The 17,464-nt window shown below is 40.1% G+C and overlaps 1 protein-coding gene across 3 annotated transcripts in view; it reads right to left on the minus strand.

Moving 5' to 3' along the window:
- rngtt (RNA guanylyltransferase and 5'-phosphatase) overlaps positions 1–17,464 on the minus strand; it is a 114,059-nt gene that overhangs the window by 19,700 nt on the left and 76,895 nt on the right. For all 3 annotated transcript variants that reach the window (XM_074615775.1, XM_074615773.1, XM_074615776.1), the window contains one exon: positions 94–194. In XM_074615775.1, the coding sequence (XP_074471876.1) occupies positions 94–194 (101 nt within the window). The remainder of the gene's footprint in view (positions 1–93; positions 195–17,464) is intronic.

Consider the following 17,464-nt stretch of genomic DNA (forward strand, 5'->3'; position numbering starts at 1 on the left):
CAAGTGTGTGTGTGAAGTACTCCAGGGTGTCACAAAATGATAGGTGCTATTAGACTCATCAGGCAGAGCGTTTCCCTGGCAACAGCGGCTTACCCTTCTCCTCCGACTTTGGTGATCTTGAGGCGAAAGTCCACAGAGTTGAGATTGGGCGGCTTCCACTTGAGGATGTCGTCACACCTCCCGGCCTTGTATCTCTGCAGGTGGAAAAAAATCATATTAAAATAGAAGATCTGTTGGGGATAAACACATTTTTTAAAGCTGCTTTCAAGGAATAAGTGTGAGTAGAAGTCAACCGACAACGCCGCAGACTTAATGGCTGAGCAATTTGTGAGTTTTTAAGCAACACTCACACTTAATGAGCTGAAAACCCTGAAACAAATTAGGCTCTATTATGACACACTGTTGGTATCTGGAGCAGCAAGAACGTAGAACTGAATTGATCTTAGGTTAATAATTAGTCTCTTGGTATCAACAACGTCATGAAATGAAAACAAAAAGAGAGCTTATTAAAGAATTTGTTCAAATACTCCAGGTTTGAAAAGAAAATGATTAAAAGTAGAAACGGTGGGAGCACAAGAATAGACGTGTAAGTACGTTTACAGGCTGTCACATTATGATTCAACATGATTACATTATTCACATCACTACCGTGTTTCAACATGTGAACACACATTAGCGAACAACAAGCTTCCCCCCCCTCTGTCACTTTGATTATTTATGCGTGGCTGACATTTAAAGGAGAGCATGAAACAAGTGCAGTGGAACATGAGAAATGTAAAGGCATGACGGGTGGAGGCGGGAACAGATGACCAGACTCTGTCACTGTCAGGTTGCCCGGTAACAGAAGTCTACTCCAGGGAAATGTGTGGAAAACAGACAGGATTCCTCAGGAGAACCTGCGTTGTCACAGCACACGACCAAATAAGGGTTACCTAGCTCCACCCACGTATGATCAGTGGTGGAATGTAACTTAATACATTTACTCAAGTACTGTACTAAAGTACAAATTTAAGGTACAAATATCGTAAATATCGTACTTTTTAACGGCACTACATGTATCTGACAGCTTTAGTTACTTAAGAGATTACGATTCACACACTTCATGTCCCATGAAATCCATGCATCTCCAAATTTGGTGATTCTTTTCTGATAAACTAAAGTATAAAATGTTCCTTTATGGGTTGAGAAAATTCCCCAGTACTTTTACTTTTCATAATTTAAGGAGGCCTAAATTTTGTTGATCATACTTACATACTTTTACTGAAGTAAGGTTTTGAGAGGTTAAGACTTTCAAGAACAACTTTAGTTCATCATGGGAAGAAAGAAATGTACCACTACTCCTCCAAAAATACACTGCCGTCTGAGTTTTGCAAGCTGGTGGACTTGCTGAATAGCATGAAAATCTTGTAGCTTTCTAATGGTTTTCAATCAATTCAGGGTCAAGCCTAGTAGCCCTAGAAATTACACTCATGCTGCATGATTCTGCAGTCCGCATTTTACTTCTGATGTCAAAGTTCAGTGAGCAGAAATCAATGGGGTTTCGTATGCTTGAAACCAAGTAGGTTGTACAAGTATTTATACCTGCTCCAAATGAAGATGGGTTTCGAAGGTGGAGCGAAAAAACCCCCCCCATTATAGCCTCCCTCCAGGCTGCATCACACTGCTGCCCTGATATCTCTTCAACAACTCAGTCTTTTGCACGTCTTTGTAGTCTCGACATAATGATGCATACAAATGGGGGATAATGGTGCACACATTTGGACACTCTCTCCTTGAAAGATGTTGAACACACAAGAAGTGACGGAAGTACAATATGAACACTGATAAAAGAGAGCTTGAGACAAAATTCAAACTCTTCCTTACATTCACTCCTCTACACCGGGCCAATCGTTGCATAATGTGGATGTTAGCAACGGTTTGTTGCTTTAGGAAAGTTAAAAAAATTATCTAGCAAAGCCCCTGCCAATTTCTGATGTCGGAAATGGGGCTTCAGATGCTGTTAGATGATCCAATAAGCACTTTGTTTGAAGCATAATGAGGCTTTGTAGGTGTATTGGTGGGAATTGTGGATGGGTATGTAGCATGGACTGTATATAAGAAGCGGACGCAGTCACCGCAACCTCATCCATTGGTTTGTGGACTGCCATTTTGAAGCCTTGAGTTCACCATCATGTTTTTGGCCATCGCCATGTATGTTTCTTGATACCAGAAGTGACACGAGAGGGTGGAGCTAAGTACAACCGAAAGTTGATTAAGACATTTTCAGGTGACCAAAAAGGTGATAATTAACTTTCATGAAGTGAAAACACACTGTGAAAGGGTTAAAGTTGTTCGACGAAAACACGGAAAACTCTCATACCGGACAACGCCGTGGTAGCGACCTGTCAATCACAAGGTAGCCACGTCCTAAAGCATCCCCTGCTTTATGGTCTATTTGACTCTAAATGGGACCATAATTTACTAAATGAACATCATGCTGTATTGAAGAAGACTTGAAACTAGAGATTGAGACCATAAACTCATGTTTACAATGTTTACTGAGGTAATAAATCAAGTGAGAAGTAGGCTCATTTTTTCATAGACTTCTATACAATCAGACTTCTTTTTGCAACCAGAGGAGTCGCCCCCTGCTGGCTGTTAGAAAGAATGCAGGTTTAAGGTACTTCTGCATTTGCTTCACTTCTCAGACCCGGAGGTAGCCCTCTGGTATGTTGCATATTTGACTTTCAGTTTGGAGGTTCATGATTTACTTCTACAATTTTCTTTTAACAATGACCATTTCTGATATTTCCCCAAAGACCTTTTTTTTTTTTTATTCCTTTTAATGAAAAAAAATTTGACTACAAAAATGGATGAATAAAAGTGATTAGAGTCAGACTAATATAATGTACTGCGTGGGCATCATTATGAAGATAAAATCCTGTAATGATGGCATAGTCTGGAAATTATGCTTTTATACATCAGATGAATCAAAGGCAGGTTGATTTTTGTCGTTTTAGGTGTAAAGTGAAAGGAACGCGAGTGTGGGGTGTCCTTCTGCTTTGTCCACAGCGGAGCTCTCATTGTGGGAGGCGGCCTTCATGAGCCTTTGAAACCAGCATACTCCAAAAAGGCTATTCATCGCAGTTAGCTTTAGAGAGCAGGAAAAGAGTGCATGTCTCTTTTGAAGAACCTCAACAGAGTACATCTTTTCTTCTGGAAACGTGGGAGTGGAAAGGAACATTCTTCAATGCAGTTAGTTATGCCACGCTGCACAGGCATCAAAATAACCTCTTGTGAATTGACTTATTCGTCTTATGTCGCTCTAATGGGAAATGAACTATATACATGCGTCTGGAGATTAAGTCCTCCACAGTCGTTGATCACGTTACTTCATAATTGAGCTAATAAAGGAGAAAGAAATACAGTACTAACTTCTGAAGAGCTAAAATCTATAGGCAGAAAGTTTTGTGTGTGTCTTCACAGTGGTAAAACAATAACAGTGCATGTGAACCTGTATTAGAGAATGAATAGTCAGCCCCGGAAAACCCACTGCCCCGAGGATCTGTTGAGGCTTGCTAAAATGCGTGTGCTACATTTTCAACCACAGTGAAATCTGCTTCATCCAAGCCAGCAGAACCATAGCAACAACCTCATGAAAACCCAATCAGACCGCAGATTAAATAAATAGGCTACCTTCATATTCATTCCTAAATGAAAAACTAATGCCAGGTGAACTCGTGCTTTCATTACTTTTGTTAGACTTGTCAATAAGTGACTGCACATACAAAACAGGAGCTTCATTATTGAAGTGCAAAACAGACCTTCAAACCCCGGCCCCCCTTGCATTCAGGAACACCTCTCCCCATCTATCAAAATCATTTTCATGTAATGATGTTCCATTGCATAGAAATTGCCTGCTATTTCAAAATTCAGAGGCTGCGACACAGGGGAGGGAAAAACAGAGGGAGATGATGCATGGTGTGAAAGCAAAAGTGTGGCTTCTTCATTTAGAAGAGCATAAATGCCAAAACTATTTACTGTAATTCATGTATAACAAATCATTTACTTGGAACTGTCTTTGGAAATATGCAAGAACATCTTTCTGGTAATGGAAAACTCAACAGCCACCCCACACATGGTTGCACCTTTGTAGACGTTGTTACTCATGAATATATATACACACACTTGTGTGCACACTATACTGTATATTTAATACATTATAGTGTGCAACTATGTAAATACAACTGAATAAAGAAAAAGTGACATAGACCAGCTCCTCTCTTTTCAGTTATTTAAAGGAGTTTTCTAAGTTGCTGTGTTAAAAACATTCAGTGTTCCTCACCAAAAACACACTGTGTGTATCCTTGAGGTCTAAAAAGTGCGTTGATTGCATCTCATAAAACATTTGCAAAGCCTATTTTAAGAATATGTTGCATTCTGCATCGTTTACATCAGTGTTTCCGAGCTAGCGAAACATCTTCACTGCATTTGTTGTATTTCTTTGCATGTTACCGCCACCAACCGCCATGGTGGAAACCAGTAAAACCAGAGGCTTCTGACCATAAGTGATGCTGGATGTGGTCAGAGGTGCAACCGACCGAGGGCCTTAAGTTACTCTTTAAATTCCAAACTCTTTAAGGGGTTGCTGCATTTATCCGCTATTTTCTTACCTTGCATGGAAGCTGGATACTCGCGATGTCACAAGATTACGTGAGAATTGCGGGATAACATATCACACGAAAATCCTTCTTGTCAGGGTCCAAGTAATGCGCTTGTGTCCGGAAAGCCACGGACCAATCAGCGTCCGGGGAGGAGCAACTGGCAGCTATGGGAGTGGCTTAGGTGTGTGTGAGGCGACAAGGAGAGGCGACTGTTCGTTCTAAACAACAATGGCGGCTCCTGAAGACAATAGCCTGATGCATTATATCAGAACTGGAGAGTATTTCTTCATCGAAAGAAGAGCAAAAGAAGAACGGCACTGAAGGTTTTTCTCGATGGAAGAGATGTTTCCGCTCCTCTCCCGACTGGCTTCAGCAAAAGTTTGATTGACAGATAGCTCATCCAATCACCTGCCAAGCATTTTTTGAAAGTGCCTCCCCTTTTCCAAACAGTTTCCAATGATGGTTTCTCAGATGGTTCTGAGTAACAAACCCTCTAACAAGGTCAGGTTATCTAGGTTCAGGCCATGCAGATAATAGTTTTTTTGTGATACGGTTGTGATAAACCACTACTTAAACTTGTATAGCAGCCCCATAATATGGGGTTGAATGGGATTTTGTTGTCGTTCAGCTTAACCATTGAAAATTAGATTTTCAAAAAAACAGCGATGTGTTTAATCAGAAACAACAGAGGGGATTTACTGACGGCCGGTCACTCCTCTCTATTCTGTTCTCCATTTACTATTTCTAACCTGCAACTCTCTCAGTAACTTATACTTGATGCTCCTTACTTCTGTTTCCTGGACTTGATCTTCTTATCTCTTGTTTATGAATTCTGAATATAACTAACTTTTTTTTAAATTGTGCCAGCTTTCAAAAATACCAGCATGACGTGACTGCAGGCATCATCAGCAGTACGGCTGTGGAAGCGCCGCTCGGCTGACCTTGCAGTTTCTGCTTCAACTAAACCTTTTTTTGGTGACAAAGATAAAAACTCAAAGTAGTCCACGAAACTGCCACCTAAGACTTTATAACTTCCACAAGCAACTACATTCTCAAAATAGCCCGAATTGGCAAGAACACCACAACACAGGAAACACACCAGTAGTGCTTGTCCAAGCATGAAGTGAACATTAAAGCTCCTCTAGAAACCCGGAGCTCACGAGTGAAAAGGCAGGCAGCGTTTCATAAAAACAACCGTATATCACTCTTAACAGGTGCTTGACAGGTTATCAGACAGCAGCTTTGGGGATGCTATTGTGATGAAACTTCAATCGACATCATTTAGACCCGGTAAGTTCGTGATTGGTAGGACCAAGCCGCCCTTCCTTGATGTCAATATGGGGAAATAAATAACCCGGGGGAAGGGAGATCAACTATTAGAGTCCAGGGAGATAACAGCAAACAGACAATGTGACAAGCAGCTGTAGATCAGAGATTTGTTGCCCTTCCAAAGTCCACAAACAGCCAGGTTGTATTTGATCTAGTCCAATCCATATTTCCACAGGAAGAAATAAGACCGTATCATTTTCACTTCGCCTCAGTATGAGGAGGAAAACACTGAACCAGAATACCATAATGTGGAACCACTGTTCTATTACAGTACATACTCCAAGTAGAAAACTAATAGTCAAATGGTTATTTTTCTACCCCCATATAGGGCCAGATTTACTAAGAAAATGGCTTTGTGCACTGCGGTTTTCTTTGAGTTTGTGGCCCCAATCTGTTTGTATTTGGCACCTGGATTATTAAAACTCATTATGCTGTCAGCTCCTGGTACTGAGCCTCCAGACTCACTGAGTGAAGGAGAGCTCGTACTGTAAGCACAGTTCAGAGGTGGGGTTTCTTTGAGATCACTGCTCAGAAGCTCAGAAAAGAAATGCTAACATAGTAATAATGATTACAAAATCTAATAGCTGTCGAGATATTTATGGTCTGGACCAAAGAGGTGGACCGATCTGGATCGATTTATCGATTCAATGATCAATGATCCAATATCATCGATGCAAAGTGAACATACCGATACATATCATCACCTTTAAGATGCGCCTTTTATTTTGAAATTCCCATGGTACGTCTGTTTCCCTATTTCCAACGAAGCGCACCTCAATCCTAAACATCCAAACAGTGCAAGTGGCGTTAGCGAGGTTAGCAAGCGGCGTTAGCAAGCAGCAAGAAAGAGAGAGCGTGTTTGTGACGGTGAGTATCAGTAATGTTATAGCTGTGAATGTAGCAGTGCAGTGTGTGTAAGTTGCAGTTTGTCGGTGAATAAATGCTACAACTCCTCAAGACACAAGCCAAGTTGATGTGTCTTGCTTGCTACCTGCTGATTAAAGTGAAGGGGGTTAGCCCCGAAGTTAGCAACAACTTCAGCTCAGGCTCACTTAAGGTGGACTGACCTTTAAGGTGGACCAGCTATTCTCATTTTAGTGACAAGCCGCTCACCAGCTTTGACCAGCAACCAGACCTCCAACAACAGGAGGTCTATTTTTATTCTTTTTAATAAAAATAATAGATTGCTTTTCATTGAAATTTCTGGAAGTGCCCAGTAATAAAAGTGTCATGATTTAGATGATTTTTGTGAGTTGATTTAAATGTAACGGATTGTGTTAAATGGGCATACAGTATTATATCGTCTCATATCGATCGCAGGGACCGCAGAAATCGTATTGTGATGAAACTGCTGATTTACACCCCTAACTGACACTGCCATGATGCTAACATCGCTAAACAAATTAAAGAACTAGATATATCACTGTATCTATGATGAACTGCTTCCATATAATGTATAATCTTTGATCCTGATTTTCTAACACTTGCTAAATATACCGTACTTTAACTGAAAGTTGCCATGAATACAATTTGCTTTGGAGTTTCTAAGATAAGATTGCCTTGATATGAATATTGTACCACCCTCTCACTACTATTTTGACATTTGTGGGAAATGAGTAAGAAATAAATCACAGCTATTACACACAAACATTTGAAGAGCGGTTTTAGCTTTGAATGAATTATCTGGCAATGACATGACAATAAACCCAGGCAATGAACACTTGAGTGTCAAAAGGCTGATTGTCTATAATTATACACATACCATCGTAATCACAGATGTAGTGAATATAACAAATGACAGCAGAAGGCATTCACAATAAACAGAAGCTTAATATATGTTTAAAGTGTAGTTCTACCAAAGAAAAAAGCAGCTTGAGGTTATGCTTCAAGATAAGTTCTTTGATTAGTGTTTTCTCAAAGTCTCATTTCAATAACAGCTTTTTTGCTCCGAGGCAGACTTATTGTTTAAGGGTGATGCAGATTACAGACAAACGGCTGGACAAGTCCAATAAATCTGTTCCCCAGAGAGAAAAGCTCCCTCTGTTACAGCCCAGACACACCCGTTGGCCCGTTTCTTCAGAGTAACATTGAATCTGTATGCGAAATATTAATGTTTTTTTGCCGGGGTTTTGGTGTGAATGTGCAAAAAAATGGTGCAGCGACATTAAAGATCTGTCTTGTAATAAACAAGGCTGAAGACTAGAGGGAAGGGGGGAAAGTCAAAGAGATACATAATAATAATAGATAGATAACTCTAAATACAGTGAGGAATAGCAGAGCCAAGATACTGATTCATGAAACACATAAGGAGAAGCCTCACATGGACTGAAGACTAATAAAAAACACTCTCACCCTGGACTCATACATCATCTTCTTTAAATTATCGGAGCAATAACTGCACCATATATATGACTGTATATATATATTTTTTTTAATTCATTGCCACCATGAGGTTTTGCTTACAGTCGCTTTTTATAATATATTATACTGTATATCCTAGAACGGTGTCAGGCTAATATGAAAAATGAATATATTCATATACACGACATATTCATATCATAATAATTCATCTCACACGTAACACATATTCCTCTCATCCCGACCTCCCATCCCCCACAAATGCAACACACACACAAACACATTACGTAAGTTTTATGTCTTTAATTTACCACCCGAGGCTCTCCTCCCCTTCCCAGCCATGTCACAAGTTATTTTTAAGTCTTATAGGGCCTCATAAACGTACATCCATTCGTCACTGAATTGCTTCTAGGGCTGTCAATCGTTTAAAATATTTAATCCCGATTAATCGCATGACTGTCCATAGGTAATCGTGATTAATAGCAAATTAATCACACGTTATTTTTATCTGTTCAAAATGTACTTTTAAGGGAGATTTGTCAAGTATTTAATACTCTTATCAACATGGGGGTGGGCAATAATGCTTGCTTTATGCAAATGTATGTATATATTTATTATTGTATTAACTGGCATCATATGAAACTAGAAAAAACCTAAGGAATCCATTGGTTCCAACCATGTCATACTAGCTTGTAGTGAAGGAGGTTAAAGAACGCTGCAAACCTACGCTAAATTTTGGTGAGGAAAAACTGGCATGGCCATTTTCAAAGGGGTCCCTTGACCTCTGACCTCCAGATATGTGAATGAAAATGGGTTCTATGGGTACCCACGAGTGTCCCCTTTACAGACATGCCCACTTTATGATAATCACATGCAGTTTGGGGCCAGTCATAGTCACGTCAGCACACTGACACACTGACAGCTGTTGTTGCCTGTTGGGCTGCAGTTTGCCATGTTATGATTTGAGCATATTGTTTTATGCTTAATGTAGTACCTGTGAGGGTTTCTGGACAATATTTGTCATTGTTTTGTGTTGTTAATTGATTTCCAATAATAAATATACATATTTGCATAAAAAAAAAAAAAAAAAGATAAAAAATGTGTGATTAATTTGCGATTAATCACGATTAACTATGGACAATTGTGATTAAATATTTGATTAATTGACAGCCCTATTTTTTTTGCACATAGTCTTTTTTTGCAAAGCTGCTGTAATGGTAAAATTTCCCGCTCGGATAAATAAAGTACTCAATTTATCAACAGTATCTATCAATATAATATCTACAATAGCAAATGATATTTGTCTCAGATGATCTTTATCAATTTGATTCAAAAGCTTCACTGGGTCCAACATTGATGCGAATCACATCTTCTGTACTTGGATTTTTTGAGTGAAGCTGAAATGATTTTTGATTCTTCTTTGTAGTCTTTGTACAGAGATCACCATCTGGAGTGCTCCCCCAATAAATAATTCTGCCATCTGTGGCAATGTTTCTGTTATACATCCAAGATCTTTCCGATGTTCCCTAAACAAAGACGACATATTCCAAGGACGCCATGTGTTGGGTGAGATAACACACCCAATGACTGCGGGCTGCCGCAGTGGCCACCCTTTGTGCTAATATTAATGGACGTTCACAGCAGCGAGACCCTGCTGAGATTAAACCCAAAGACATCCCTAATCCCATTCACACAAGAAGAGATTAACGTAGTCCTGGTTGGTGCAGAAATAAAAAAAATCAATGACTCTTGAAAACAATGGCAGTGTGAGGCAGTGTTATTGGCCACTCCATGTAAACATTAATGGTTGGTAGTGGTGTTGGTGATAAAGGAATTTAAGCTCTTCGTTCTGCTGCTGTAAACTGATGTGAATGGGCCTTTAGTAAACGACTAATGTGCTTGTAAACTTTAATCTTATAAAATATTTAGCTTGAGGCTGAAATTGCCCAACAATTATTGTGCTGAAGCAAAACTCTTTATATTCTGTTATGATTTAGAGGGAAATTCCCAGGGCTTCACAGGGTGTTTGTTTTTCCCCCTCCCTCACAAACCAAAACTGACTTGTTGAAATGAATGTGAAAAAGTTTATCGTTAATAAAAGGGCCAACTGCCAACTTTCAAGGGCGCGGAGGCAGGTTGCACCCGATGTTGATGCGGCCATAACCATAGCCAGATAACCGTATCATCTGACATTGTATTTTAAGTGTGTATTTCTGCATTTTTACATTGAAAACAATGGATCTGAGGGTGCAAAAAACACTGCATGTGAACGGCCCCTAAGAGTCTACAGCCATGCTAACAGCTCCATGAGGCTAAATGCTGACATGACCATGCTAACAATAACTGCCATCATGCTGAAGTTTAGCAGCTATAATGTTTATCATGTTCACCATCTTAGTTAAACGTGTTATCATGCAAAGCTTTGCTACTTAATTACCACTAAACACAAAGTACAGTTGAGGCTGATGGGAATATCATTAGTTGAGTATTCAGTCACTGTATTTTAAGTAAAAAGTGTTGGTGCTATATGAAAAGTGAAGTGATTACCAAGGTGATTACAATTCATCTTGAGGGGGACGGGAATGTCTATATAAAATCTCATAGCAATCCATCCCATATTTGTTGAGTTTTTTTCAGTGTGGGCCAACTGTCCCGCATCGTCATCGTAAGGCCACACTGCTAGCGTGGCTTAAAACTATTTAGTCCATGCAATGTTTCATAACGACTTCTTGACAAAAAGAGTTTTAACTCTCCAAGGCCGCAGGAGTGCCATCCCGGTCGATATTACTGTCTCTCAGAGGCTGTAGCGGGCTCAGTGAAGATACTGGCATCATATGAAACTAGAAAAAACCTAAGGAATCCATTGGTACCAACCATGTGGAGAAGGAGGCGAAATAACGCTCCCAAGTTATGCAAAATTTTGGAGAGGAAAAAACTGCCATGGCCATTTTCATAGGGGTCCCTTGACCTCTGACCTCTAGATATGTTGATGGGGTACCATGGGTACCCACGAGTCTCCCCTTTACAGACATGCCCACTTTATTTTGGGGTAATAAACATGCATGCTGTATAAATGTGTTATTTTCACCAATTCTAAAAATGGTGTATTTGAATATTTCTGCATACTGGGGTCCCCTGTCTGTCCCTAAAAAAAACAAAAATGGGTCTATGTAGGTCTCTAAGAGTTAAAGTTAATGCCTAACACAGCCTTCACAGTCAGCTTAACTACAGTACTTCTGAAGCAGACGCTGGTACAACCTCCACCCACACTCAACAGACCGACCCCCCAGAGTCTCTGTTCTTTAATACTTAATGAATTTGGGTAAATTAAAGCAATTAAACATGATTTCTTACTGAAGAGGGAAACACAAAAGGAACTGTCCCAAAGGAGAATGTGCTTCCACATGAAGAACATCAAGTCGTCGCTCTAGGGGGTGGCATTAAGAGCTCCCCCACCACAACCCAACATGTTCGCTCCCTCTACACAGCAGCATCCTTCACAAATAATGGCTTATTTACATAGGTTGGCACATCAAGGGGATTCACGGTGTCGATCAATAATCCAATGACATGAGCTAAAGGTCAAAAAAGTAAATGCATTTTAAAAAGTGCATTAATTCAGTAAATCACACAAACTATTCTTTTTATGCAAGGTGACCAGAACGGCATCAAACGTGGATGGTTTGCAGACACGTTGACTATGCACGGCTCATTTACTTTCTGTGTGTGCTGCAGACAAAACAGATAACGTTGCAAAATCACAAAATTGTATTCTTTACCTTTTCATATCTTTTCTGCAAAAAAAGAAGATAAAGTTCAACTGATAAAAATGCCAAATAGCAGCAATGCCCCCCATTCCCTTATCTGCCTCGAGCCAATGTCCTTAATTCTTCCCTGTAAATATTTAATAACCTCTTGGAAAATACTTGTCTGGAATTTCAATGCTGTTTACTATCGTGCTGCACAAGTTGTATTTGGTGTAGGTCATCACATCCCACTATCTCCTTCAACATTAGGCTAGGATTCCTGTTACTGACTGTGTGGATGCACTTGCCGAATGCATTTGGACGAAATCTGCAACGCTGCAACATGGACAGGCTTTTTCCATATTTATTTTCAAAATGCAAACACATACAGTTGGAAGAGGACTCGCCAAGGATGACTCTGGTCTCTTCCAATTATCTCCAAAGAGTTTCATAATGCTGAGGGCTATGACATCAGCACAGACTATTTTAAAGTAGACCTACAAACAACAAGTGCAGTCTGTCACCTAAAGGCCCAGATACACCAACCCGACATCCAAGAACTAGCGGCGATGAAGCCGAGTTGCGTCGCCTCACGTCACTAGTGTCTTGGCCAACAAGGTGCATTTGAACACGCCGCAAAGACGACAGTCGACGGCCAGTTACCATGTACGTTCTGCGCCTGCGTGAGATGAAATAACTATTTACGCTCACAGACGGCCCCAAACTGTCCGATGGCCTATCCACCTTTAGCCGTTACCAGGCCTGTGGTTGTTGAGGGTTAATACCATTTAAAGGAGTCTCTGCTGCTGTATTTAAGTATTTATGTATTTAATTCCACAAGCTGTCGTTATGACACCCAGGCCGCTGCCACACTGTTGTTCTCATTAGCCGAGTGTGGTTAGACGCATGTGAATGAATCTAATATAGTTCAAGTAATTACTCTTGTTTTATTACAGAAATCCGGTTTGATTGTCTCGTCTAAAATGCGTAACACTTTTCAGATTCATAGAACACAAAACCCTCGTAAACAAGGAGTTTAATTGTTTAATGTAGATGCTGTAATAAAAAAAGTGAAGCCAGACAGTGTTGCATAATAGCTTCTTTTGTAATGTCACATCAGATGGCCGACTATTTGCATCATCATTTAGTCACATTGGATTTGCCAGCTTCTCCGACCCGGCCCATTTGTTTGAGCGACTGTGCAGACGGGAACCAGCTGCTGACCTTCAAGAGTTTGGGAGAGATTTCCTTCCGTCAGATGCACGAAACTGCCGCAAAGCATCTTAATGAACGGTGATTTGATCACAGATTGACGAATCAGACTGAGCAGCTTTAATTGGACACATGGAAGATCTCTGTCTATGGTGGTAATTTCTAAAATGAGCTGTGTGTCATACACGGCCTTGCAGTGCTGTGAAAGGACTTGCATCCAATTCAAAGGCGAGAATTATATAAAGAGCGGTGGAAAAAAAAAACACCTGCCAACAGAATGGACTTGTCTGAAAGACGACCTGTCGATGTAATCAGTTTTATTATTGACAGAACATTTGCACATTGTACCGGCTGATTCTATTCCTGCTTGTTGAACAGCAATCATTTCAAAAAGCCACTGCCAAAACAAATCACAAACCGTGGTTAAAAGTGTATTCCTAATCCATGACCGGGACGAGGACGAGCAATTCCCTCAGCCGGTTCAATAAATGCCACATTCATCCTCACGCCCAGAGGGCCACCCGGTGCTTTCAATACCTTTCTCCGACCCCGTTGCTCATGATCCATCAAATTCACTGAAGCTACAGAAGGTAATAAATCAATGCTTGGCTGCATCAACCCCAGTGCTCTAAATCCCCAAAACATTTTCCGGTCAGGGTTGTGTATAATTTGGAAATTCAGTACAATCTCCTAAAAATATTCTCAAAAGCATCTCTTGTATAATGTGCAGCTAAAAAAAAGAAGCCAATGATCGTACCCTATTTTTGCATAATTCATTTATCTTCCAGCAAACATACTGTACATTAGGGCTACGTATTGGCAAGAATCAGGCGATACGATACGTATCATGATGTAAGCGAGGCAATATATTGAGATTTTTTTAAATCCAATTTAAGGAAAACTGTCATAGTATAAACACACACCACCATTTGAGTAAAAAAAGTCACTATGTGAAATGGCTACTATGGGGACTAACATCATCACACATGAATACAATTGGATTCATTAGATCCACAAGAGGCTCAGCTTTACAGTGATACCCAATTTATGTAATTCCAAGACTGTTTAGGGACCCCAGTATGCAGGAATATTCAGATGCACCATTTTTAGAATAGGTGAAAATAACACATTTATACTGCGTGCATAATGTTTTTGCCCCAGACTGCATGTGATTATCATGAAGTGGGCATGTCTGTAAAGGGGAGACTCGTGGGTACCCATATTGAACCCATTTTCATTCACATATCTTGAGGTCAGAGGTCAAGGGGACCCCTTTGAAAATGGCAATACCAGTTTTTCCTCTCCAAAATTTAGCTTAATTTGTAGCGTTATTTAGCCTTCTTAGCGACATGGAAGTATGACATGGTTGGTACCAATGGATTCCTCAGGTTTTCTAGTTTCACATACCAGTACTTTCAATCTAACTTTAAAAAGCCTGCAATAACCTCCGGGTCCGCCGGATTTTTAACAGGTTAATTAAAAATCGATACAGAATTTGGAGAAATTGCAAAACATATTATCGTGATACTTGTGTGTATTTATATTTTCTTACACCCCTACTGTACAATATTTCTCCTACAGTTTTATAAAGTAGAAATCAACTGTGGGGAAGAGGACTAAATCTAATTAGCATCCCCTCTTGTCTCTACACACCAATCACATCAATCAACGAGCAAAATCCAATTTTGACAACCAAATGTATGGAAAAACAGAAAGGGGAAAGATTATACAAGAAACAAAACGGAGTGGCAGAAACTGCAAGCACCTGCAAAAATAAGACATCTATGTTGCCATATTGATCAAGACAGCGACGTATAAATCAACCAGCCTCGGAGAGTCGTCTGCTGCTCAGAGATGCACATCATCTCTGCTCGTGTTGTGGCGGAGAGAAAATGCAGCTGTGTAAACTTCCCTCCTCCAAATTTAATTTCCAGCTCTCCTGAGAACTGTTGCTACCTAACGGCCACAGCTATACACTAATTACTTCACAAATCACAGAGATAGAGAGCAAACACTGAAAATGCTCAGCAGCAACAAGAAGCAGAAGAAGAGGGGGAAACACACAGTTAATGATATTAGTTTTCTTTTGCTTTTAAACAACTAAGAATTATCTTACGTGCTGATGTGATACCAGCATTCTCAAATACTAATATTAAACACACAATATGTCATTTCTGCTGCTGCTCTCAATCAAAACAATAACAAAAGGAGTAGTTTGATGACGTCGTGAAGTAGCGTGGGATCATGGGAGTTGGCGCCGATGAAAATCTATCTGACGTGACTCAGGCACAAATCATGTTCTCGGACGAGGTAATGTATAAAGGTTATGTCATTTCATTCTCATGAAATAGCCGCAAGTAACCAAACATTAATTTGCTAACTTACCATTAGATTAGTCGACTGCCCTACAGCTGATGTTACTGTAACGTTCGCTAACGTTATGTGGCGAATTTCAGTGTGGGTTAGCCCAGCGTTGTGAACCGTCAAAACAATCATACTAAAAAATAACTTAATGAGCGTGTTGAACGTTGTTGTAACATTATAACGTTACTGTCCATATTAGCTTGGTAGCTGCAGAAAACAGCAAAGAATAGTCGTGCTCTATCACGAGTGTCCAAAAATAACTATTGTAACCAATAGCTACATAGCTGGACCGCCGGTTTCCTTCCTCGCTCTCTGACGTATCATCCGGTGCTTCCCCAGAAATAATAGGAACTAGAAGGGGCAACGTGGATGTGTTGTCATTGACAGGCGACAAAATGAAACTACCATTAATAAAATTGAGGATTTCTCTGGGATACTATAAGTACACTACTAATAATATATATATATATAACATACAGGTAGGTAGAGTCATTTTTAGACGACAATTTAATTTCCCCAAGGCCAGTAACGTTTATACCATTGACAAGTATTTTCATTATAACACAATTATATTATACCACCAGAGACATGTTATGTCCCTGTTTACTTGTTGTCCTGAATAATCGCTTCATGAGCCTCATACATTTTGATCTCTCTACATGGATCCGAGGCATGGTGAAATAGGTTTTTACTGCTCTAATTCTGATGTAAATCTATATAATGAATTCAATGAATTGTATACAGCAACGCTGAGAGAAACACAGCCTCCATATGGAACTCCTTAAAGGGAAATCTTCATAATTAGAAAATGTTCACAATTACCTTTATTTACAGTGCTGTAATGTTCAGCTTTAATATTGTAATTCGATGCTGATAAATGTCCTTTTTTTGGTATTTGGTATTCTTGTTGTGTATATGACTTTTTATGCGTTTCTGCTCTTTTCCTTGTAAAGCACTTTTTGCTTCTGATAAGTGCTATAAAAATAAACTATCATTATTAGTTTTAATTAAAAACATGATCTCCTAATGGCCCCATTTGTTAAATTAGGAACAGTGTGTAACATTTTCGGGGTATCAATTAGCAGAAATGGAATATAATATTCATGGCTATGTTTTCATTAGTGTATAATCACCTGAAACTAACAATCGTTGTGTTTTCGTTAGCTTAGAATGAGCCCTTCATATCTACATAGGGAGCGGGTCCTCTTCACAGTAGCCCATAACGGACAAACTAAACACTGGCTCTAGAAGGCCACCGTAGTTCTCCGACACGCCTGTGAAACTGCGGTAAGATGAGCTGCAGAGTGTAAAACCGTGGTCCTTCCAGCCGCCGTAAAGTATTATTCTTATGGTAAGGATATCCTCTGAGAGAGGTGAACGGCGTTACCATGGCTTTGAAATCGGCGGCTCATGTTACCACAGTCTTGGAAAGGGAGGAGTGAGCGGAGGGGTACTCAGTTGGTTGCAATCTGCAACCACACCACTAGATGTCGCCAAATCATACACACTCTACCTTTAAAAACATACTGTATGTCAGCTTGAGATTACTGTACCTGAGATTTTAAAGACGCAAAGCAAGTAAACAATAAAATCAGGCAGATGCTTCACAAAATAGAGTTAAAGGTGCAGTGTGTAGAATTTGGCGGCATCTGGCGGCGAGGTTGCAGATGGCAACCAACGGAAGCTTCTCCCGTGTGTCAAGTGTGACTACGGTGACAGGTGGCCCAATCTAGAGCGAGTGTTTGGTTTTTCCGTTCTGGGCTACTGTGGAAACATGGCGGCCAGCTCCGTGAAGAGGACCCGCTCCGTATA

Source organism: Sebastes fasciatus, chromosome 18 (genome assembly GCF_043250625.1).
Source record: "Sebastes fasciatus isolate fSebFas1 chromosome 18, fSebFas1.pri, whole genome shotgun sequence".
Lineage (NCBI taxonomy): Eukaryota > Metazoa > Chordata > Actinopteri > Perciformes > Sebastidae > Sebastes > Sebastes fasciatus.